Consider the following 26,278-nt stretch of genomic DNA (forward strand, 5'->3'; position numbering starts at 1 on the left):
ATTAAAAATTATGATAGAATAAAATGAAGTTGCTCAGTCATGTCCAACTCTTTGCGACCCCATGGACTGGAGCCTACCAAGCTCCTCCATCCATGGAATTTTCCAGGAAAGAGTAGTGGAGTGGGTTGCCATTTCCTTCTCCAATGATTGAATAAACTTTATTACAATAGTTTATGAGCCTATACTCTGAAAATGTTGTCAATTTTTTTCATGAGATGTGTAGAGAGAGAGTCATACATGCTTATTAAGCTGATTTTAAAGCCCCTTTGAATGCAACTGAATTTAAAGAGAAAAGAACAGAAACATGGACCTTTTTACAGGATGACTAAGGAAATACAAAAAAAAGACAAAAAGATACTTAAAAAAAAACAAAAAAACTTTTGAACTCAAATAACATGCACAATTATAAATGAGAACGATTTTGAACAATGTCAGTCAGACCTGTAAGGGTAATATCTTTACCAAGTGCACACTCACATGCTATTTAAATTATACTGTAGAAAAAATGATGCCATTTAGAGAAGCAACACCTGGAAAAAATTTTCACTGGTGATTTCTTTTAAACTTTTAATTTGTTTTACTTAAATAATGAAACAGAAATGTTCAGCAACTAAGCAATTGAAAGAATCCACGAAATGATCACAAATAATATGCTGATATCTGCTACTGATCAATTTTGTATTGGCATGAATCGTTCTTTGAGACATCAAATTTTAGTAATTTTAATCTGTTACATTAGATGGGGACTCTTTTTCTAGGGAATCTGAACTGCTAATGCTGTGATTATGTAAGTTGATATGACATCAATTTCCCTTTCACAATTCTTTGCACTTCCTAGTTCTTTTCATGTTTTTATCCTTTACATATTCATTTTACAGCACATGAACTAATGCATTTAAGTTCCTTAAAGGTAAGGATGTTGAAATATGAAACTAACACAACATAGAAAATCAACTATATTTTACCACTTTTTTAATTTAAAAAAGGATGCTGAAACATGTTTTAGTTTGTTGAATTCAACAGGAAAAATGTATAGCTTTCTCAAAATCTCTTGATAATTTTAGAAAACCTTGAACAAATACCATAATTCTATTTAACAGACATAGAATATTACAAAATACTTACCAGTAATCATGCTGGAGTGCTGTATGCTTTCATTTCCATGAGCCAATGGCTTACTTATAATCTAAATTTATGCCTCTTATACTTTATTTTGTATTCTTTTTAAAATCAAATCATTTGAATCTAAACCAATGGGCTAGAGATGATATAATAATGCTCAACATTTACAAAAGAAATCATTTTGATCAAGAAAATGATCAAGAAAAAAAAAATGGAGAATCATGCACTGGGTTCGGAAACCACAAAGATATATTTTTTTCATTTAAAATAAAAGAAGTAAGATTGTGTCATTTTTCCATGGAGAACACTGAAATAAGTATTGTAAGGTTTACATGGGATGCTGAAGTCCATCAAGGGCTGGAGTTAAGGTTGAAGGGGTTTCATACACTTGGGGCTGAAGGGAGTTGAAAGTGTGTGTTCTATATGAAAAATGATACACAATCCAGAAATCAGCAAATACTTAGAAAGAAGTTCAACTTACCGTCTACATTCAAGATGTACTCTACTATTACTAAGAAATAAAAAGCAAATGAGAGTTGGAAAACAAAGCAGAAAGCACCCACCTTCCACATTGTTGTCTTCTGAAAGCGCATGACAAGGAGGGAGAGAAAAGGAAAAACATTCATTAAGCCGCATGCAGACCAGACCTTGCCTTTGCATGTTTCTTTCATGCAAGGCACCAAACTCATCATGCAAGTGCTCCATCGCTCCCATTCAAAGGGGAAAAAACAATCACAGGAAGCAGGTTCCCTCCCACTGGCAGCATTTAAGGAATAGGAGACAAAATTTCAGTAATACTGCTGGGTACTGAGCAAGGAGTTTTCACTGCCCTGTGCAAAGCATACATAACTCTGATATGCTGCTAGCACAGTTATCCTAGCAATTATCTTTAAAGCTTTTTTATAACAGTTTTAAAAGATTCTATTTTTAATTTTGACTTACTTGGACAATAGAAAGTTCACGACAAGTAGTCATGAAATTTCACTTAAAGATATTCCAGTTCTATCAGATATGTAATCTATTTATATCATGGCCTTGAAATATTTCTAATACTTAAATTTATTTCCTTAAAAAAATAACATAAATGTATGTACCTAAAATCTGTAATTTATTTAAAGTGTGTTCATACTTTTTCACAAATGACAATAGTTTATTGCAATTTATTAAAATCCTAACTTTCAAAAATGTAAAGTAGAAAAAATCATCATTACAAAAGAAATTCACTTGATAGCCGTTCATAAGACAAAGCTTACCATGATTATTCACTTTGTACATCTGTTTAGGGTGTGAATATGAATGTAGTTAAGATACTGATAATATTGGATGAAATTCCCTTGTTTGTCCATATATCTATATAATATTTAAATTTTTCATATACTAAGTATATTTCCATATGTGTATATACAAACATATATAATCAGATTTTACATGTCTTAATTAACACATAATCAATGTAAGTGTATGGAATATAAAACATTATTAATATCTATGAGGCAATTCAAGTACTATTTGAGACACAGGGCTTGGAATTTAGGTAAGAAATGGAAGGAAAAACTGTTTAATGGGACTAGGGTGAGAGCAGTATTTGGGTACTTACGAAAAAGTTTTCAACAATAAGTATATCTATGTTGACATTTCTTGTCTTATTCTTGTATTTAATTGGCTGTGCTTTTAAAAGAGGGTACATGATGAAAAGTATTTATAAAAGTAAGATAACAGTGAATGCTGTTAAGTTGAAAGAAAAAAAATAACTGCAAATGCACCATTTTAAGGTTTCAACGAATAGCTTTTTAATAATCAAAGTTACTAATGAACTAAAAATCATCAACTTTGTTTAAAATATATTAAGTGGAAACTGAAATATCAACACAGCTACATTTATTGATGTGGTCTTAATGCATAATAGAACATGGAAAAAGGTAGACAATAACACCTATACAAAATACTTCGTTTCCTAGAATTCATGCTAAAAGAAAATTTTTTTAAAAAATGACTGAAATAATTGGTATGTGACACTCATTTGCTGTTTGATTTAGGTTTCCTATCTACCAAATAAGGAATCAGAATGTATTACTTTTCAAAGACAACTTGGATATGACACGGTCACAAACATTAAGTTTTTGTTTTATTGCTTTATATTGAGAATCATATAAAGATATAGATATTTTAATGTTTAGGATACTCTTTGGTTTTATAATAATATCCTTTGAAATTCTATTTTCCACTTAAGATGCTCAGTTTTCAACAAGTTTATTAAATATGTGGAGTAAAACAACAAAATCAGGGTATTTAGAGGAGAGTTACTTAGCAAATATGGTCATGAGTAGGACCGTTCCAGAAAAGGGTTTTGGTAAAGTGCTGCATGAAAGTCTAACGGAAAAAGGAAAATGAAAACAAACCAATGAAACAGGACTGGCCATGACAAAAATTTTATACATGTGCTTCGTAGGATATGAGGAAAGGAAGGTGTGCTGACAAAATCAAGGTCAGTCAATCGGTCAGCTGAAAGTGCGTTCTCTTTTCACTGATAACTAAGGCACAGGGCCACAGGCAATACCATCGATCCTGTCTAGGCATACAGCATTTCTCTGAGTTCTTACTCATACAGAGAACTAGGCTGAACCAAAGGAGCTTCTCTTATGCAAATCCAAGTCATGCCCAAAGTGTAATCAAATCCTGACTTGACCATGTTCACAAAAATAGTCTTCTCATAAGACTTAGATTTTTTTTACAGAAGTACTAGAGTGAAAGGAAAGGTAATGTATTAACTCTTATTTAAAGAAGAAGGGACAAACTGGCTTAGAGCAGACTTTCCTTGAGTTTCTATATAATTTCAGACTCAATTATACGATTGAAAAAAAAATAACTTCTCTTTGTTTCATTCTATTCTACCCCTTTGGTATCCATTTGCTGGCTTTAGTTGATACAGAACCTGTTAATCTAGAGATGATCTCTAGGTTATTTGTGAATTTGGAAGTAGCTACACATAAATGGTCAAAACTCTACCATTTACAGTCATTATCCATGTATTTCTTTATCCTTTTCTCTTTCCTTTCTACTTGGTTTTTGGACTAAACAAACAATATCAAGTTTAAAAAGAGAAGTTTTTCCAGAAAAATAAGTGACCCAATCAAAAAATGGGCCAAAGAACTAAACAGACATTTCTCCAAAGAAGACATACAGATGGCTAACAAACACATGAAAAGATGCTCAACATCACTCATTATCAGAGAAATGCAAATCAAAACCACAATGAGGTACCATTACACGCCAGTCAGGATGGCTGCTATCCAAAAGTCTACAGGCAATAAATGCTGGAGAGGGTGTGGAGAAAAGGGAACCCTCTTACACTGTTGGTGGGAATGCAAACTAGTACAGCCGCTATGGAAAACAGTGTGGAGATTTCTTAAAAAACTGGAAATAGAACTGCCATATGACCCAGCAATCCCACTCCTGGGCATACACACTGAGGAAACCAGATCTGAAAGAGACACGTGCACCCCAATGTTCATTGCAGCACTGTTTATAATAGCCAGGACATGGACTCAACCTAGATGCCCGTCAGCAGACAAATGGATAAGAAAGCTGTGGTACATATATACCATGGAATATTACTCAGCCATTAAAAAGAATTCATTTGAATCAGTTGTAATGAGGTGGATGAAACTGGAGCCCATTATACAGAGTGGAGTAAGCCAGAAAGAAAAACACCAATACAGTATACTAACGCATATATATGGAATTTAGAAAGATGGTAACGATAACCCTATATGCAAGACAGAAAAAGAGACACAGATGTATAGAACAGACTTTTGGACTCTATGGGAGAAGGCGAGGGTGGGATGATCTGAGAGAACAGCATCGAAACATATATATTATCAAGTGTGAAACAGATCGCCAGTCCAGGTTGGATGCATGAGACAAGTGCTCGGGGCTGGTGCACTGGGATGACCCAGAGGGATGGGGTAGAGAGGGAGGTGGGAGGGGGGCTCAGGATGGGGAACACATGTAAATCCATGGCTGATTCATGTCAATGTATGGCAAAAACCACTACAGCATTATCAAGTAATTAGCCTCCAACTAATAAAAATAATTGGGGGGGGGTAAAAAAAGAAAAGTTTTTCTTAGAATACCAACTTTTGATTTCTCTTTGCAACCAAATACTACTTTGGTTTGGAGGAGCAACAAAGAGGTGCTAAAACTGGCATGCCACCACGTAAAGCTAAAACAGCATATTTTCCTTTAGGGCACGGCAGAAAGCACTCCATCTCGCCTTACCTGCAGACACTGTCAAGTTAGGGAAAAACTCTTGGGTTTGCAGAAAACCCTGGCTTCTCAATGTTGGTCACCTAACCTATTGTGTCTCTAGTAATCAGCTTTACTATGATTACCATGCTACATATAAAGATCACAGTCTTTCATTTTTACTTTGATTGTGAAAATATTAAATATAAAATCATGAACAATATAACTTAAATTTTATTTTTCTTTCAGATAAGACATATTTCCTTCACAGATATAGAAATCAAGTACTAGAATTTCAGCCACATTATGAATGATGGTTGTACGCTGACATAAGGGAAGTGGCATACTTTTAAACTGTATGCAAATTGTATGCTTTAAAATTACTTCCAAAGAGCATCTTCATAGATGCTTTACTGCTGATCCCCAGCTTGTAAGGAGGGCTTCCCAGGTGACTCAGTGGGTAAAGAATCCGCCTGCAATGCAGGAGATGCAGGTTCGATTCCTGGGTCAGAAAGATCCCCTGGAAGAGGGTATGGCAGCCCACTCCAGTATTCTTGCCTGGAGAATCCCATGGACAGAGGAGTCTGGCAGGCTACTGTCCATGGGGTCACAAAGAGTTGAACCCAACTGAAGGGACTGAGAACCAGCTTATAAGAAGGCAAGGATGGTAACTTTATCATTACAGTCTGCACATAATCTTAATGACATACTACTAGGACAAGAGAAATGAATAAATAAAAAAAAATGTCCTTGTTTGAAAGTAAAGAAAATCAGAAATTTAATCATGCCAAGTGAGTGAATCAAAGTATGGGATAAAATATCACAAATAACTCCTTTTGTATAATCAGTGTTTAAGTTTAGCAAAATGAAATACTTCATCTAAATGCACAAGCAGTAGTCAACTTAACATGCTACATTTCACATTAAAAACTGACCCAAAGCAGTCTCCTGCTACCATGTAGGCTCCCCTCCTTTCTGGCTTCCTCCCTTCTCTGCTAGTTGCCTACGACTGGCTCCCTATGTTTTTTCTGGCTCCTTCTTTCCTCCATCAAAACTGCCACCACTGCAGAAAGGTTCCCACTCAGACCCATCTCCTCCACGGTAGGGAGCATATGGCAAACCTGGGGCTGGGAAAGATCGAAGGCAGAAGAGAAGGGGACAACAGAGAATGAGATGGTTGAATGGCATCACTAACTCGATGGACATGAGTTTCAGCCAGCTCCAGGAGTAGGTCAGAGAAGGCAATGGCAACCCACTCCAGTGTTCTTACCTGGAGAATCTCAGAGATGGGGGAGCCTAGTGGGCTGCCGTCTATGGGGTCACACAGAGTCAGACACAACTGAAGCGACTTAGCAGCAGCAGCAGCAGCCAGGAGTAGGTGATGGACAGGGAAGCCTGGCATGCTACGGTCCATAGGGTCACAAAAAGTCACACACAACTAAGCGACTGAACTGAACTGAAAGATCCCAAGTAACTTCTTCTAAATGTTTAAGAGAAATAAGAATAAAAAAGAACATACCCACCCTTGAGTAGGCCTTATCACTTTAAATGTACTTTTATAAACATCATCTTATATTTATGTTATCTCAGTGTGTTGGATGACTTGCCTAATACACCTAAATAGAATGTAAAAGGTTGCAAGAGCATATAGAAAGTTTGTTTTAAGGCTCCTTGTGAAAATTTGAAAATTTCAAAAACTGTATTAAAAAGAAAATAAGCAGGAAGAATTTGGACAACATGCTGAAGTGTCTAGTAAGGTGGCACTACATTCCTGGAAAAATTATTAAAATATATCTATTTCGTCAATTTTTTTACAGTAATACAATAAAGTATGGGGACTATATTCATGATTTCTTTGATCCTGTTGAAAGATGGCAGAAATATTTTAGGGAAAATATTTCTTTTTCATTGTATTTATGTGCTACTTCTATAAAGTCAAAAACATAATACTGTTTAATCTCCTTTATTGAAGAAAAAGAAGGTCCTAACACCCACCTTCCCTGTGCTATTAGAATGAATTATTTTCCAGGAAAAAAATACTTTTGTAAAATCTTTGCCCTACTATAATAGCAAAAAGCTGGCCCATGTTAGTAAGTGTGTTTGCCCATGGGCATTCTAAACACTAGAAATAAAAGAGAATTATACCATAATTTCTTGCTTCCTTTAAAATTCAAAGAAAAGTGTTCATTTCATTCATAGCACATAAAATTTTTCTTCCCTTTTAAAATATCTGAAAACAAAAGACTACTTGATTCCAAGTCAAATATTTGAAAGGTTAGGCAATATAATATGAGCGTGCCACATAAAGGGCATTTCTCTTTTCATTTTAGCTATAAAATGCAAATTTGATAAAAATGCTATTTTTATTCCTTTAACCTACATGCTGTATTTGCCTTTTCATTTTATTTATAAAATGCAAATTTGATAAAAATACTATTTTTATTCCTTTTACCTACAAGCTGTATAGTAAACCTCCTGGGAACTGAGCAGGAAGCTCTAACCTTTTAAAATCTGAAACATTAGACAAGAAGCAAGAAAAACTAAAGATGCTCTACAAAATCCTATCTTCCTTTACAAAATAAAGTTTTATGTTATAGGCTAACAATAAAATGTTTCTTCATAGGTACAACAAATTCTGTATGACTGAAGATTCCATATATATAACTGTTTGGGGCTAATGTCGAGTACTTAAGTAGACCCATATGAATGCAATTCCATGTTGAAGAAGGAGCCATAAGCTTGAATAATCTATCCTTTATCTGTTGATTTACTGATCCATAAAATCAAATCACTACAAACACAAGCTTTTAGGGTAGCCTTATAATCCCCGTCTTATCTTTTTCTAAAATGGATATTCACTGCTTAAGAAAACATGCTAAAAGATAAACAGTATTTTTTTTCTTTTTTGGACTTTTGTACAGCCTATTTAAACATTAATTCTAAAACAGTTCATTTTATTTTTTAACGGAATAATATGCATATGATATTATTTCTTGACATTTATATAAACTGCTTTCTGATTACTGGAATGGAAACATTTCTTTCTAATCCAAACCACTTAGAAGATAAACATTTAATTTTCAAAACAGTCTCATCAAGTTATAATTCATAAGATATTGCTTCCTATGTGTAGCAATACAATGCTATTATGAGTTCAATTCATGAGTTCCTTTCTAAACATCAATATTTTTCTCTATATTCCCCATTAGGTCATTTAATTTTATTGTAACAGGTTTTATCTGTATCCCTATGAAAATGCTTTTTACGCAAATAGTTTAATAACAGCAGCAGTTTTCAAATTAGTAAAAAGTACCCTCCGTCTCACAGTCTCATACAATGAATTCTACTACATTATATGTCAAAGACTTCCCTTCCTATAAATAGGTTTCCTATTGAGTATTACAGTAAAGGAAACTAAACTGATGGGGTAAATAACATGTCTGTAACACTGAAATACAGGAGACACAAGGAGAGACAGGGAATATAAAAGGAGCAACTCAAACCTTTAGTTAATTCTATCAGCTCAAAACTTTAGTTAATTCTATAAAAGTCCAAGAGCCTGTTAAGAGGATATGACATGATAATGAACACACTAAAGAGTAACGAAATAAAAATTATAAGTAGGAAGAATAGAAAAATAACCCTGAACATGGAAGCATTAATTGTGGCATAGTAGAAGGGAAAAAAAAGTGACAAAAACATCTAAGAGATGAAACAATAGATGAAAAAGTTTCATATAAGGGAAAAGATGAACACAAAAATTTAGAGTGAATCTGCTGACTCTATTTTCAGTGTTTATAGAATGCAGGTCTGATTGTAAAATTAAAATCATTCATTTTATTATAGAAAAGTAACCCTCTTTATGACTGGTTCATGATATGCAATCTCCATTTTTTCATAGTAAAGAAAATGAGTCAATATAAGAACGGAAACAGAAATATATTTATAGTCTCGATACCTTAATGAAAAACATTTAATCTAGATCTGTTGTCTGATAATAAAAAGAATTGAAAAGGATAGATGATTTCCAAAGGGTTCTGAGATGATCTGACATCTAAATCCAGCCCCTGGCATTAGAATGGCTTGAAAGAGATAATCCAACACAACCAGATATTGATCTTATTTCAAAGAAGAAAATATATGTTGCTAAGCCAGAATAGCATCCTGATTCAGTACTTGTTATGGACTGAATGTCTGTATCCCCCCACAATTCATATACTGAAACCCTACTCCTCAGTATGATATTAGGAGGTGGGGCCTTTGGGAGAATTAGGGTTACATACAGTCACAGGAGTGAATGGAATCCCCCTAAAAGTCATGAGAGAGTCTGCTTTCACCTCTCTGCTCCCCATCATGTGAAAACTCAACAAGTCGGCAGTCTTCAACCTGGAAGCAGACTCTCACCAGAACCTGGCACCGTGATATCAGATATCCAGTCTCCAGAACAGTGAGAAACACATTTCTGGCTTTTATAAGCCACCCAGTCTATGGAACTTCGTGACAGCAACCTAAACTAAGACAGTACTCTTTAGATCTTGTAATACTAAAGGAAAACTCACCTGTACTCTCCTCCCCCGCTCACTCTCTCTCTCTCTCTATATATATATATATGTGTGTGTGTGTGTGTGTGTATAACACATAAACTTAATAGAATACTGATATTATTACAACAACTAAGAAAACAGGAAAAAAAAAAAAAGAACTAGTTGACAATATGTACAATACTTGGAATGGCTAATACCTGCTGGCAAATGTAGCTCAGGGAAGTAGCTTAGGAAATGTGTACCTTATCGCTGTCAGAAATACATGATGTTCAAAATGTGCAATGCTGCAAGTGATGCTCACAAACATAATGGAAAGAGAAAAGTCACCTTTTTTTACTGAATCTTTTTTTTTTTAAAGTTAATATGCTTCTCTTAAAGTTGACATTAAATTATTCTGGATGGATACTGAGAGAATATACTTCACAGTCTTAAATGAGCCTATTTTATATTCTATTATTGGATGCTAAGCCGCTTTAGTCGTGTCCAACTCTTTGTGACTCCATGGACTGTGGCCCACCCGGCTACTCTATCCAAGGGATTCTCTGGGCAAGAATACTGGAGTGGGTTGCCATTTCCTTCTCCAGGGGATCTTCCCAACCCAGGGATGGAACCCACATCTCTTTACATCTCCTGCACTGGAAGACAGGTTCTTTATTGACAACATGCAATACTTTAATGTTTCATCTCATTCTCCCTGAAGATGGAACTGGAAAGGGGGATGAACTTGGAGTTAGGATCCTTCTAGGTGCTCTCACTACAAATCAGTTTTAGGAATCTAGACACTTTGTTTTTTTACCATTTCCTTAATTTTCTCATTTGCTAAATGTTAAACTTGTTTCATAAAGAAGTTGGAGCTCATTGAAATGAAAAAATATAAAACCGCTTATTTAATAATAACATACTGTAAAGCATTTTATGCATAGGCAATATCTGGTTAATGGTGTTAGCCATGGTAATATTATAATTAATGCTTCCTTATACAAATTGTAGGTTGCTTAAGAGCTGTGCCTTTTCTATTCATTTTCTTTTTGTTCAGTGTCTAGCATGGTGTGTACACACAGGAGTTGCTTAATAAATGTTTTAGTGAGTAATTAATTTCCTATCTTAATTTCCTGCTTGGCTTCTATGAACCTAGCAATACGTGATGAGAATGACCAAATTTACTTTCATAGGCAGAATTTATTTGCCATGAAAAGCCAACTTTAGTTACTTTATTCTCATATCAGATTTAAGGGACTTTAACAACTGGAAGCATTTTTATTTGTGCAAAGTAAATAGCAGACATTTAGTATTAGTTTCCATTAAAGTATCATTTTGAGGCAGTTTGAGATTCATTAATTGGGTATTTCGAAACAAACCCTCCATAGATTATCCTTTCTTAAGTAGACAGTGATGATAATAATCATGATGAAGTCATGGAGATGCAGCAGAATACAATGACCATCACTTAAATTCACTAAACCGCTTGTGTAATCTTATTGTTATAATGATGTGGCCAAGACGACTGAAAAATAAACTGCCATATGACCCAGCAATCCCACTTCTGGGCATACACACTGAGGAAACCAGATCTGAAAGAGACACGTGCACCCCAATGTTCATCGCAGCACTGTTTATAATAGCCAGGACATGGAAGCAACCTAGATGCCCATCAGCAGATGAATGGATAAGGAAGCTGTGGTACATATACACCATGGAATATTACTCAGCCATTAAAAAGAATTCATTTGAACCAGTCCTAATGAGATGGATGAAGCTGGAGCCCATTATACAGAGTGAAGTAAGCCAGAAAGATAAAGAACATTACAGCATACTAACACATATATATGGAATTTAGAAAGGTGATAACGATAACCCTATATGCAAAACAGAAAAAGAGACACAGAAATACAGACTTTTGAACTCTGTGGGAGAAGGTGAGGGTGGGATATTTCAAAAGAACAGCATGTATACTATCTATGGTAAAACAGATCACCAGCCCAGGTGGGATGCATGAGACAAGTGCTCCGGCCTGGTGCACTGGGAAGACCCAGAGGAATCGGGTGGAGAGGGAGGTGGGAGGGGGGATCGGGATTGGGAATACATGTAAATCCATGGCTGATTCATATCAATGTATGACAAAACCCACTGGAAAAAAAAAATAAAAAAAAAATAAAATAAAATCCTGCAAATAATAACTGTTTGTCTTCCCCACTCTCTACGTAGTTCTTAGCACAGGGCCTCGCACAAAGTAAACAATAAATATGCTTTGTGCTAAGTCACTTCAGTTGTGTCTGACTCTTCGCGACCCTGTGGACGGTAGCCTGTCAGGATCTCCTGTCCATGGGATTTTCCAAGCAAGAATACTGGAGAAGGTTGCCATTCCCTCCTCCAGGGGATCTTCCTAGGGATCAAACCCACATCTCCCAGGTCTTCTGCACTGGCAGGCAGGTTTTTTACCACTAGCACCACAATAAATAGAAAGGACTAAATGTGATTCATCATGCGCACAAATGAAGAAAAAATGGCTAAATGGGAGAAATCAGATCTTCTAACCCCAAACTCTGTGTTCTTTCCTCTACACTATGGAGGTTTAGAAAAATTCTAATTAATCACATTTACTCTAAAAGCTTATCAGCATATCTGTAAGAAACAATTATTTATTATGTTTTAAAAAAAAACTGGGATGCAGTTAGTCTCAGTAAAATGGCTTTTTATTATGGGAAGCTTCTTTTAAAAAAATTATCTTCTATAAAAAAATAAGCATTATTTCCTAAATATAATCTAATATTTCATGATACATATAGTAAGATATTAATAAAATTGAATATTTTAGTAAATTATATTTTAATGATCAAATTTATATGGACCAAATTTGTTTTTTATAATTTAAGTAAATTTTTGATTTATTAATTTAATGAGATGTGTCAAGCTCACATATTTGTATCAGGTGGGATATGAATCATTAATATGATTAATTACATTTTAAGATGATTTCAAAGAAAGCTCAGTCTTTCTATCAATTCTGCAGGTAAACTTTAAAAATCAGAAAGGTATATAAGTGGCATTCTCTACATTTTGGTTCAACCTCAGATTCCACTTAAATTGGTCATTATATTACCTGTTGTATAGTTACTAAACTAAAATGCTCCATCTAATTAAAACAATTCAAAGCAACTACATCAATTATGGATATGAGAAATATATAACTTAAAATTTTCTTTGGTTACTTCTAATCACTACCTGAAGATATGCTATTCTGGTAAATGTGATAAACATCTTCTGGTTCCAATGGGATATACAACTGATTAGAATACATTTTCATACTATGGTTAACTCATTTAGCACAAATAACTGAATTATTCAGTGTATACAATCATATTTTTTGTTGTTGTTTAGTCATTAAGTCATGTCCAACTCTTTTGTGACACCAGGGACTGCAGTCCGCCAGGCTTCTCTGTCCATGGGATTTTCCAGGCAAGAATACTAGAGTGAATTGCCATTTCCTTTACCAGCGGATCTTCCAGACCCAGGGATTGAACCAGTGTTTCCTGAATCACAGGCAGATTCTCTACCACTGAGCCATGAGGGAAGCCCATGTAAAATTATATAGTAGTCAATTAAAATTTTTAAGTGACTTTCCTATGAAGACATTACTATACAAGGCCTAACTTTAAATATAGTATACTATGAAATATAATTAATTCCTATTTGTTAGTTAACCCCATTTATGGCTTCTGAAATTCTGTCTGAATTTATCTTTCTACAAACAATGAACTTAAAGTGCAATTATATGTAGAGCTATAGAGTTTCAATTTGAAATTTAGGGTTTTAGAATTTTAAAACTGAAATTATCACTACCTGGTTAACAGATTAAAAAAATCGAAAGTCCATTGTTATAACAGGTGGTAAAACCTTGGTTAAATGACCTCTGGGTCCCAACTTTGAAAACAAGTCCAAATTGAACGGTATCAATAATAAGCAAAGCTACCTGAAAAGTGGACTTCAACTAACAAAGCAAACCAAAGCTACATACTTCTTAACTAAGGGTAATAACCCAAACTTGGCTAAAATTTGTGTTTTCTTTTCATGTGAATTTTAAATAAGAATCTGGAATTCTAATTTTTCTTGCTGACAGATTCCTGTATTGAAAGGTTTGGGGAAAATGATCAAAAATAATTAATCAACTAATTCCACCTCCTCCCCTAAAAAAGGGCATCTGAAACCACAAATATCAGAATTTGCAAGTAACACAACCAAGATTTATCTACATCAAATAAAGGTCACATATAATCTTACTTTCATTTTACGGATGAATTAATGAGGCCCAGAAGGGTTACGCTAACAATACATAAGGTACTAATCTATAAACAACCAGATATGTTGTATAGGAATGTTTAGAAAAACACAGCATGGGAGCTTCCCTGGTGAAGAAACTGCCTGCCAATGCAGGAAATATGGGTTTGCTTCCTGGTCAGGGAAGATCCCACATGCCGCAGAGCAATAACCTATGCACCACAACTACTGAGGCTGCGCCCTGGAGCCTGGAAGCCACAGTTACTGAAGCCTGGCAGCTTTAGAGCCCGTGCTCCGCAGTGAGAGCAGCCGCTGCAAAGAGAAGCCCGAGCAACGCCAGTAGACAGCAGTTCCCACGGGCCACAACTAGAGAAAAGCCTGCAACAATGAAGACCCAGTACAGACAAACAAATAATAAAACTACACATATAATGTATATATGAGAAAAATACAATACAAAAGAACCCTCAAAAATAGTATGTGTTGCAGACATCCTAAGAACATGTTAGAAAACAGTAAGGAAAGGGAATTAATTTCTTGGAGGTCATTCTTTCAAGGAAAATCTTTGAACAATTACTTAAGAAAAAAGGTTTATTTACAGAAGACTCTGGCATTTGATTTCTGACCAATGATGGAAGATATTGAAAAGAAGACATTAGGAACCACCTTCTACCTCCAATAAAATCAAAATTGGCTTCAGCATTCAAAATATGCAGACCTTGGTTGTTTTCCTTCAGATACAATTAAATGAAACTTGTAGATCTTTTTTCACAATTGATTTTTCACAAGGGTAAAACCGTAAGCAGGATAATCCAGTGCTACAAAATTGGGGATGCACATTTAACTTGTTAATTGTTTACGCACAACTAAGAGTAGAGGGGGAAAAGTGGGAAGAACTAATCCATTTTAGGCACTGATTACAGAAATCATCTTCTGTAGATCAGATCTCTTCTGTAGAAGAGATCGGGCTTCCCTCATAGCTCAGTTGGTAAAGAATCTGCCTGCAATGCAGGAGACCCCGGTTCAATTCATGGGTCAGGAAGATGCCCTGGAGAAGGGATAGGATATCGACTCTAGTATCCTTGGGCTTCCCTGGTGGCCTCAGCTGAAAAAGAATCTGTTTGCAATGTGGAAGACCTGGGTTTGATCCCTGGGTTGGTTGGGCTGGGAAAGGCTACCTATTCCAGTATTCTGGCCTGGAGAATTTCATGGACTGTATAGTCCATGGGGTCGCAAAGAGTCAGACACGACTGAGCGACTTTTACTTTCATAGAGATCGTGGAAAACGGCTTGGTCTTGTGGAAACCCACATCTCAGTTGAGAGACTAGAATTCCAACCCTAATTAGCACCTCCATCACAAACTACTTTCTAATGTGACATCAGGCAGGTCGTTTAACATTCTGAGTCTTAATTTTCTCAGGTTTGAAATAGAAAGAATGAAACCTACCTCATAGTGTTATTTTGGATACATTAATAAGAGTCATATAAAATGTGAAGCATGTAGTTGATATATAATAGACAACCTATCATTTCTTTTTTTCTATTAAATCATTCCACATGAGAAAATAGGGAAAACATATTTAAATGAAACCTAACTTTAATCTTAATATATTCAACAACTATTTTTTTTTCATTCTATACTTCTATATCTTGCGAGAGGAAATTGTATACAGAGTTATAGCAAGAATTTGAATGCCAACTGATTTCCAGAATGGTGCAGTATAATTAGTAAATTCATGAGTCAAATTCCTGTTTACATCTGTAATGTAAAGGCTAATCATTTGTTTGTCTGCTATAAGTAGGACTTGATTAAAGCCTGCAGCAATAATTAAATAACTCTGTGCTTGAAGGATGCAGGCTCAGCCAGCACTGCGGTATGCTAAAACCCATAATTAATGCATAGGAATGTGTGCAAATTAACAAATGAGTGTCATTTACACTAACAGTACAACTATGTTTCTTTTTTTGGAATTACCTCTGTGTTTTCTGTTAACCATTACACATTTATAAACACAGTGCAATATAAACAGCATTCTAACATCTGCATGTGGTGGTTTAGTCTCTAAGTTGTGCCCATCTCTTATGACCCCATAGACTGTAGTTCCATAGACTGCCTGGCTCCTCTGTCCATGGGACCCTACAAGCAAGAATACTGGAGTGGGTTGTCATTTCCTTCTCCAGGGGATCTTCCTTACCCAGGAATCAAACCCAAGTCTCCTGCATTGCAGGCGGATTCTTTAGTGACTGAGCTATGAGGGAAGCCCAACATCTACATTTAGCCCCTAGTTAAGGCCATGATCTGGAGAAGGCAATGGCACCCCACTCCAGTACTCTTGCCTGGAAAATCCCATGGACAGAGGAGCCTGATAGGCTGCAGTCCATGGGGTCGCTAAGAGTTGGACACAACTGAGCGACTTCACTTTCACTTCTCCCTTTCATGCATTGAAGAAGGAAATGGCAACCCACTCCAGTATTCTTGCCTGGAGAATCCCAGGGACAGGGGAGCCTGGTGGGCTGCCATCTATGGGGTCGCACAGAGTCAGACATGACTGAAGCGACTTAGCAACAGCAGCAGCAAGGCCATGATCGAAATAAGTTTTCAAACTTTTCCATAAAGGGCTAGATAGTGAATATTTTATGATTTGCAGGCCATGTGATCTTTGTTGCAATTAATCAGCTCTCTCCTAGTGTCAAAGCAGTTTCAAGAAATAAACAAATGTGCATGGCTGTATTCCAAAAAAAAAAAAAAAAAATTACTGAAAGAAATAGAAAACAGGCATTGAGCCAGACTAACCCAATGGTCTATATTATTATAGGTCATCGTTTGCCTAATTTGAATCACAGTCTGCTGATGCCTGATCTAGATCCTAATTCTCAGGTAATACAATGTAAAGTATTATCTTACAAAATCATTATTTATACAATAGACAAGGACAATGGAGTATAGCCTGATGTGAAAACTTGACAAGTTTCCAAACCATCAGCTATTCTGCCTATCAAACATAAGCTAGTAAAAACTAGGACAAACAGAATTAATTTACCACAAGTTTGCTGCAAAAATCAAGTGACTCAAGAGTTGAAAGCATTTTGAAAAAATGCTGTAAAATTACTTGTAAATATTATTATCGTTGTCATTGTTATTATTAATTGCTCCTTTAAGCTCTATGTTTAAAGACCCCTGGGAGTCACATCTACTCTGGGATAAATCACAGGATGCAAACTTCATACAACTCACTTAGAGCTGGTCTAGCAATTCTAGAATTTGAGAAAGATCAGGTAGGCTTGGGACCTGAGGAACTCCCCTAAGGCTAACAATCTGTAAAGTCAGTCCCAAGGTACATTAGTCGTGAGAGACTTTTTTTTTTAAATCCTTCACCAATACATTTGGAAACACTGCATATGACAGTATAAACATGAGCATATTATGACACTGTGAAGATTAGTACAAAGAGATACCTGTCAAGAAGTTCTTGACAAATACATTTGAAACACTTCTACCCTTCTTTCAGAGATTCACAGTGCACAATTACAAACTGAAGATGATAAGATGTCCTGCAATAAATAAACTGTATACCTTTGTCCAACCCAGTATTTCTCAAATTTATTCATGTAGAAATTCTTCATTTTGGGGGTAAAGCCAAATTGACATTATTCCCCAGAACACATCTTGGAAAAGCTGTCGTATAGATTATTTTGGGCTATTATACTCCTTTCAGTAAGGAAACTGCCCCACATCTCTTACATTTAACACTATACATTCAGCTATTTACTTACATTTCATTGTGTATCATAAGACTGAGTTTTACTTACAAGCAATAATGTGTAAACTAATGAAATTTGTAAGATTATTTAAGAAGTATGAAAATAATACTAACCTCAAAATATTTTAAAGCTAGATAAAAGATAGAAGATACATTTCAAATGTCAAATAGTTCTGACATGAACTTTGAAAAATAACAAGAAACATATCCACTGGAGATAATATCACGTGCTTAAAGCACTAAAATCCATTAAAATCCAAACAACCCCTTTGACTAAAAGTTGCTTCAGCAGGAAAAAAAATTGAAAAAACAGCTGCATGGTTCATTAGTTTCCTCTATTAGCTTCCTACTTACAAGATTTCTTCTGATGCCTTTTTTACATAATATTTAATCAAAAAGAGGTGATCATATTCTTACAGCAAAGCCTTACTGGTCAGTGATTATCTGAGCTATGGTGGGTCTTTAACTTCACGTCTCTTTCATTTACAATCAAACATTTCTTCTGCAAACAAAGACACTTCTCTCCAATGTCAGTTTGGATACTAGATGTTGGAGCTAACTTCTAGAATTAAACATATAACTTAACCAAACGCAACTTATATCCAGATAAAATAAACAATATACCCTATTTGTAGCATGTAGTGCAGCTCCTGACATAAACTAGACATTCAATACATATTTTGTGAAAGAGTAAGTGAAGAGATGACTCAAAGACACTTATCAACTACTTTAGCTCAATTATATAATGATTATTTATAAAGCATTTTTACTGAATGAGTTAGAAAATGTTTTCTTAAACTGAATATCCAAAATTCACAAAAAACTGAAATAAACAATGTTATAATCTTTTATTAGTTATTTTAACACCATAACCACTATTTGCCCATGTACAGTAATGGAGAATGAAAATACTATTCTGGACAAGATAATAAAACCACCCACGCTACACAGACACTAGACAGAATGAATTTTTCATTACAGTGGTTAGATTATATTGTGGAAACTATCCTAGGACTAGTATCCTAGTACTTTGAAGGATTAAAAAAGTATCAATATAAATTCAACACCATAAAACTCTCTTACAGATCAATAGAACAACTCTATATCAAGTGCTTAAAGTACACATTCATATGCAGCCACTGATATAAAGGCTATGACAGTTTCTCTCACTTCTGGTAAAATCTGCATGTATAATATCTATTTAACAATGTACTTTCTAAATTCTTTTTTCACATCTTTTTTTTTTTTTTGCACACTTGGAGTATCAAAATTGATACTGCAAAGTATTTGTTTTATTTACTCAGACAGCACTGTTTCTACCTTATCTCTGCCATTTATGAAACATTCACTTACTTCAAAATAAGTTAAAATCCATGTAATTGTCCATTTTATTGTAAAATACATTAAACACACTTCCAAACATAGCTCCCAGAACATGCTTATAGCATATAAGGTGTATAGATGCCACATTTTCCTTCAGTGAAAAATGAAAGGCCCTTTGTTTCTAAGTTTACTGTGAAAGATTCCTGAGGTGACTTTTGTTTTCTTTAATCTTCTAATGCATGTACCTCTTAACACCCTAATATTGACAATTTTAAAAAGCATAATATATCTACTATCTGTTCTGGAAGAATTCATAAAATCTCCCATAGCAATTTAAAATGATCAAAAATTTCACATAATTAATTAAATCTGATTTTATTTTTAGATATTTATATGCACTAATTATTGCTAATACCTAGATACCTTTTACTAGTGAAAAAGGTAGCCAGATGACAAATTAAACCATGAAAACACACTTTAACCAGATCACATAAGGAACACAATTACAATCAAAAGTACTGAAAAAATAGGAGTATTCTGTACAACTGTATCGAATGTGTTGTCAGGAAATAATGAGAATCAAAATTACAAAATACTGATAAGCAGTTAATATTCCCCAAATTGTATTTGCTCCTTTGAGGTTCACTGGTTGCTCTGGACTTATTACAATCTGTCTCACTGGTTTAGAAATCACTTGCATTAAGGATTCTGAAGACAGAGGGAGCACATGATATATATGGCCCCCCCAGGCCTCTAATGGTATAATAAGAATTAACAGCTTTTTTTGAACCTCAGAGCAGCCACACGATAGACAACTCTTTCTTTCAGGCAGTTACTAATTAAGCGTGGTTACTTTTTTTTTTTTCTGTGCTTTGTATTCAAGATACCAAATTGAATTATAGAAAATTCAGAGCTCTATTTTTACAAGAACTAGTAGATAATTTACAATTAGGGACAGAAAAAAGACACACTTCCTCCTGAACAGTTTCCAGAACACTGTGAGTTTATCAAATAGGTACTTTCACGAATTCAAAATGGCTTATTCACCAATTTTCGGTCTGTTCTTGGGGAACACCATGAAAACTTGCTGCAGAAACTGATAACCAGGCAGCAAAACACCTGAAGGAACAAATACATTTAACCAGTCCAGTACTTGTTAATGGGCAGATTTATGCCAGGACTGTGCCAAAAGGAACTTAGGAAGAGAAACCTGAAAACACATGACTGTATCGCTATCGAACTTATTACAATTATATCAGTGAATTTTGCTATATATTCTCACTTCCAAAATAATGCATGGGAATCAAAAGAAAACAGAAAAAAAACCTCACTTATCAAACACACAGTGCTGAGTTGAAATAGGGACTTTGGTTAAACTAAACAGGATGAAAGTGTGTTTGGTTTTAAATTATGTCTAATTTAGTCACTTACCTTTTATTTCAATTCTGAGGTTTCCAAGGGTCAGAAAATGACATCAAGAAATAGACTTGGCTGTACAGTTTAAACATACTCATACTGAAACACATTCTTTAAAAAATCATTATTAACATAGTTACACATCAAAAATCAAACTGGGGAACACAAGGGTTAAGGAAAGGCACCGTACTGATTTGATACTCTCATTTTGTCTCCAGAATGAGAAAATCATTCTCACTTTCCTTCTTACTGGTGTGATCCAGACACCCTGCAATGTTTTCCAATGTGAACACGTTTCTGAGCTGATTCAATCTGTGGTTTTATTCCTACTCAGGCGTTCATTCTCCTAAGAGCTTCTCGATGTTTCTGCAAGGAAAGGATCTTCTGACATCTTGGAAAAGTTGGGAACTCAAAAACTTGCCTAGAGAGCTTTCACTTGCATCACCAGCATTTGCCATGTACAAGCAATTGCCAACCTTGCATTTCACAGGTTAGATACTTCTACAGATGAGTGGTTCCGGAGCCACAGTCAGGTTTTTCTGGATATCACTTATGCATGCCTCACCTATTTCTTCTCAGAGTGCATATGTACAAGGAAGATTCTGAGGAAAACAACAATTTGACTGAAGTTTACACTATCCTCTGGGTATCTTGCTACTTTATGTAAGTGTGAGGGCAGAGCAGATTGATTAAAATTAGAAAGTGCACACAAGTGCTAGTTATTTACATGTTAAGCAAAACAACAATATTAGAACAATCTCCTGATCTAATGTTTAGAGTAACACATAAATGCTTTCAATACCTTTCCACCCATAGTTTCTCTTCCCAAGATGGTAGGAGAAAGTGGCTGGATTCATCCTTTTCTGGAGTCTATAAATCTAAAACATGTTTCAAATTATTAACTTCCTAAATACTTCACACAGGAAAGCTCTATAGAATGGAAAATGGAAATGGATGGGCCTTAGGATAGCAACAAAAATTAAAATATAAATATTTATAAGCATGTGAAATTACATACTTTGTTCTCATCAGTTTCTCAGAATATGCATGTGGCAATTCATACTGGCTTTCATTGGAGTTTCTTCTTTTCAAGAATAAAAGAAAGCACATGAAAAGCAAAAACTAACAGTAAACTGAAAACCATATATAGTTATATATAGCAGGGCTTCCTCACCTTTGTTGCTATTGACATTTGGGCTGATGGCTCTTCCTTGTAGGGGACTATCAGTGCATCTTAGGATGTTAAGCAGCATCCCTGGCATCCAGTCACTAAACGCCAGCGGCATCCTCCCTACCCTTCATCACATCACCCCTAACTGGAAACCACAGATCTATAGTAAGTTGAAAGGGAAAAAAAAAAGTCGTAACAATAAGTACTAGCTTTCTCTGTGTGCTTGGGTTTACGCTAACAATTTTATACAGTTTATATCTTCATTACTTATCACAGTTACAACTTCAGTTCTAACTATCATTTCTATTTTGTAGAGGAAACATGTGAGTCTCCAAGATATTTAAATAACCTGACAGTCCTGGTCTATAATAGGTGGTTAGCAAAATTATGTAATGACTTTGGAAAGCCCACATAACTGAACATTCCTTTCACAGATACATGGTAGATGTCTGAAATTCTACCAGGATGCCTTAGTGCTGATGTAATTTAAAAATATGAAGTAAAGCTTTATGTGCCTATATATCAGTTGTAGTATAGTGGGAGTTAATTTATCAGATTTTTAAAAAATTGCTCAATGCCAGAAACCTGAGATAAGAATCAGGAAAGACTAGGCTCAAAGTCCAGGATATTTTTGGATGGTACATCTGAAAGACAACATGAGGGCTGAAAAGGGATGGGACGAAAGATTGACTGGTAGCAGCCAGTGTCAGTGGTAGCAGATTTAGCTAAGGGAGGAAATTTGTACCTCAAATTAAGATGAGAGAGTAATACATTTTGCCTAACTCTTTGTCTACAGCAAGGGTTCTCAAAAGGGGTAGTCCTTACTCCAGAGAATCAAACCTTCTAAATTTCTGATCTTATCTACATATGTAGATTCCATATAGATGCAGGTGCTATAGTGGCATTTAGAGAGTAGTGATCAGAAACACTAGACATCCTGCAATGCAAAGTGAGTTCCATGCAGCTTTCAAATGTCCCATCAATTACCCATCTAGATAAATAAACTGTTTATAACTATCTGCGCCCAAAACCTAATTTTAAGCAAATAAACCCAAGTATTTTTGAACACTTTCATATTTTTTCCCTAAATTTTGTTTTCACTTTAGAATGCAACCATTATGTAAACCTGGATAAGTATAAAACTTACTTGGTTTGAAAATTTACCAAGAGATATTCACCAATTCAAAAAAACTAAGTTAAAAACTGCAACACCTCCCATAGTATAAGTCACCGATATAACACACCTTCAGCAGTGTGCAAACGCAGCTTCATATTCATGGAACATCTACATTCAGGTATAAGCAGCTATCTTTTATGGCTTCTATTCTTCACATGTCTGAACATTTGCATATTGAGATACACAGAGTTACATTAAAGTAGCTTATTTCATATTTTTCTTTATAGTAATAATAATAATAGGAATTATATTGATTTTTAAATTGTTATATAATGTGTGTCATCTATCTCATCTTACTAGGTTACTTATGAATTTCACTTTAGAACAGTAGAACAAGGCTTCTATAAATATGTTATTGAAATTGAGACTCTGGTAAAAACTTTATCTTTTCTTATAGGTACAAATACTACAACAAAAAGAAAAACCTAACAAACACCCACCATTTGTAACAATGGACCAGATAATTCATCAAAAAGAGTGTTCAACAATTTAAAACTCTTTAATATGAGTTATTTTAGTAATTAGAAAGCAGGATACAAAATGCTTTGTCAGCCATGCCTAACTCTTTCATGACCAAGTTTGTAAGAACCTGCTTCATGCTAGGAACAGCTGTAGCTGTCAGAGGTACAGAGGTGAATAAATCAGGCATGATCTATGCTATCATGAGCTTCAGATTTTAGAAGTGAGAGATGGGAATTAAATTAAAAAAAAACAATCTTAGTTTAAATTTAAGCGGTTAAAACAATTAACCAAAAAAAAAAGTAAAGTGCCTCTGATGAGTATGTTTCAAAGTGTCTGTTGTGAGATAACAGGTCAGCATTCAAGCTATCCAACTTGGCCCAATCACTTCCTCAGAGTAGCTCCTGTTTATTCTCCTCTGAGTCATTTCAACCTTTTCTCATGGGTGCTGGAGCACAGTGAGCTACACCTCCACCCTCGTTTGACATACTCTGCCATTTTTATTAATGATCTGCAGTGAGATTCTTTTGACCCTCAATCAGAAAGTAAGCTGCCAGAATAAGAAACCCATCTCTTGTGCTTCTTTGTGCTTCATCATGAGCCCAGAACAATGGCTTTCACAGGAGGTGATCCATACATGGTCAATGGGCATGGAGAAGAAAATAATAACGGAGATGAACATGGTTCTCCTGGTAAGGTGAAGGCAGACAAATGAGAGATTTAAGAGAATGATTTTAATTTTCCTTTAATAATTCATTTCCACTTCCTGATGGAATGCAGACTAGGTTAAGCATGCGAGCCATTTTGGGCCGCAGATCCACAGAGCAGAGTTCAAATACTGATTCACCCTTTAGTACTATAAGCATAGACAAATTCCTCCATGTCTTGGAGCCTCAGTTTCCTAACAGAGCACCTTTTAGACTTTATGAGGTTCTTACAAAATAATGTTTCAGAAGCACTTAACAAATTGCTGGGAGTACAATAAGTAGTCAATTGTAGCTCGTTTCCATTTTTCAGGTTTAGAAGCTGTGTTTACATTGTTGGAAGCAAATGAGCTGAGTATTTTAGATTAGGCCATGTGATTAGGCCATACCAATCACATCATGTATCATGTGGACTCTAAAAATTATAATTAAAAAAAAGCTACTAAAATAAGACAAGTCATAATATGTCTGTATTCAACCAATAAATTTGAGTCACACCAATTGTTATTACATGGGGTAAATGTATATGTTAAAATATATACATATATTTCTCAAAGGTAAGAAGTCCCACCTTGAGGAGAAAAACATTGTTAATTGTTTATAAATAATTTTTAAACAGCTGGATCAATAGTTTCTAGGCATATATTTAAGAAGTCCTTAGCTCACATTCCCCTTCATTCAGATACATAAAAGCAACATTTCTTTTAAAATGGTACCCAGAGGCCTAAAGTATTCATTCATTTTAATGAAGTTAATCATTTCTTCCTCTACCTGAGAAGAAATGATATATACAAGCTATAGACATTATATATCATCAAATTTCTCTCATTATGTTCATTATATCACATCATGCTTATGTCATGATGTTTTATTTTTCAAAATGAAAATAAAAAATCACAGCATAACACTGTTGCTGAACTCCAATCTAATACAATTATCTTAAAATTATCTTAAAAAGCTACTCTGCCAATTCTTTTGAAAGAATGGGATTATATGGACCATCATTTTATGGAGATTTCCATCCCCAAACTGCCTACATGTTGCTGTCAACACTTTGTTTTCACTATAGAGCTTGCAGGGAGAACTTCAGTTGATGCAAACATTATCACAAAGAGCATGATGTAGGACTGATTTAGCAGTGTATGGAGTAGATAAGGGACATCCAGAAATGGAGGCATTGACAGATGCCCTTGGTTGGAGTAAATACTTGAGAAAGGTCCAGCAGAACCAGAAAGGAAACACAGATGAGTGGGTGGTGCTACAGGAGTTTAGTAGGATAAAGTGGGCAGAATTTCAGAAGAGAGGTGCTGGCAAGAAAGCAGTAGCAGGGACTTGTGGCAAAAGGGGTTTGGTCCTAAGGCTTGGGATTCAAGGTTGAATTTCAGTATTCATAAACTGGGAACCAAGACTAAGACAGAGTATATCTATAAATTGAGTACTTGGTAGGAGCTTCATCGCAAAGGAAATTTGTGATTCTTTGTGAATCTAAAACCAAGATTCACCATCAGAGCATCAGGGCACAATGAGAGACCTGATGGCACCTGACTGCATCAGGATGGTCCCAGGACTTTGAAATGGAAGGTAAACTGACTTAGCCATGGAGACTGATTCAAGGGGTCCTCACATGTACGGTGAAGTGGGGTGGAGAGGGGGAGGAGACAGCTGTGGAAGGAGAACAAAGGAAGGAGCCAGGGGCAAGAGTGTTACTGCTTTCATTCTCATTCTTATTCCTTCTGTCTCTCTCTGTCTCACACACACACACATAATGGTCTAGCTAGGGAAGTAGCATTTTATTCCATAGCTGACTTAAGCCACTACTCATACAATCAGAGATATAAAGTAGAGGCTGAAAGTAATTATATACCAGAGATGTTGTGAAAAGGATGAAAATCATAGTTCACAAAACAGTTAGTAAATAAAAAACAGGAGAGGCAAGGCTTGGGCCTCACTGCCACCAGCAGTGTACATTACAGTTCTTCAGTGGAGTTCAAAGAGTAATTATAGAGGAGTTAAACTCTGTAAGTGGTGGTTACACCACATTTAATGTGATAATCTATTTAGCCATCATGTTCCTTCTTTA

At 35.3% G+C, this 26,278-nt stretch overlaps 1 protein-coding gene across 16 annotated transcripts in view; it reads right to left on the reverse strand.

The window, feature by feature from the left end:
• Positions 1-26,278, reverse strand: part of NRXN1 (neurexin 1) — a 1,158,814-nt gene that overhangs the window by 1,048,928 nt on the left and 83,608 nt on the right. For 10 of the 16 annotated variants that reach the window (XM_043468539.1, XM_043468540.1, XM_043468538.1 and 7 more), the window contains exon 3: positions 1,686-1,703. The exons of 5 other annotated variants lie outside the window; for them this stretch is intronic. In XM_043468539.1, the coding sequence (XP_043324474.1) occupies positions 1,686-1,703 (18 nt within the window). The remainder of the gene's footprint in view (positions 1-1,685; positions 1,704-26,278) is intronic. One more of the 16 variants, XM_043468529.1, reaches the window with a different exon arrangement.

Source organism: Cervus canadensis, chromosome 5 (genome assembly GCF_019320065.1).
Source record: "Cervus canadensis isolate Bull #8, Minnesota chromosome 5, ASM1932006v1, whole genome shotgun sequence".
Classification (NCBI taxonomy): Eukaryota; Metazoa; Chordata; class Mammalia; order Artiodactyla; family Cervidae; genus Cervus; species Cervus canadensis.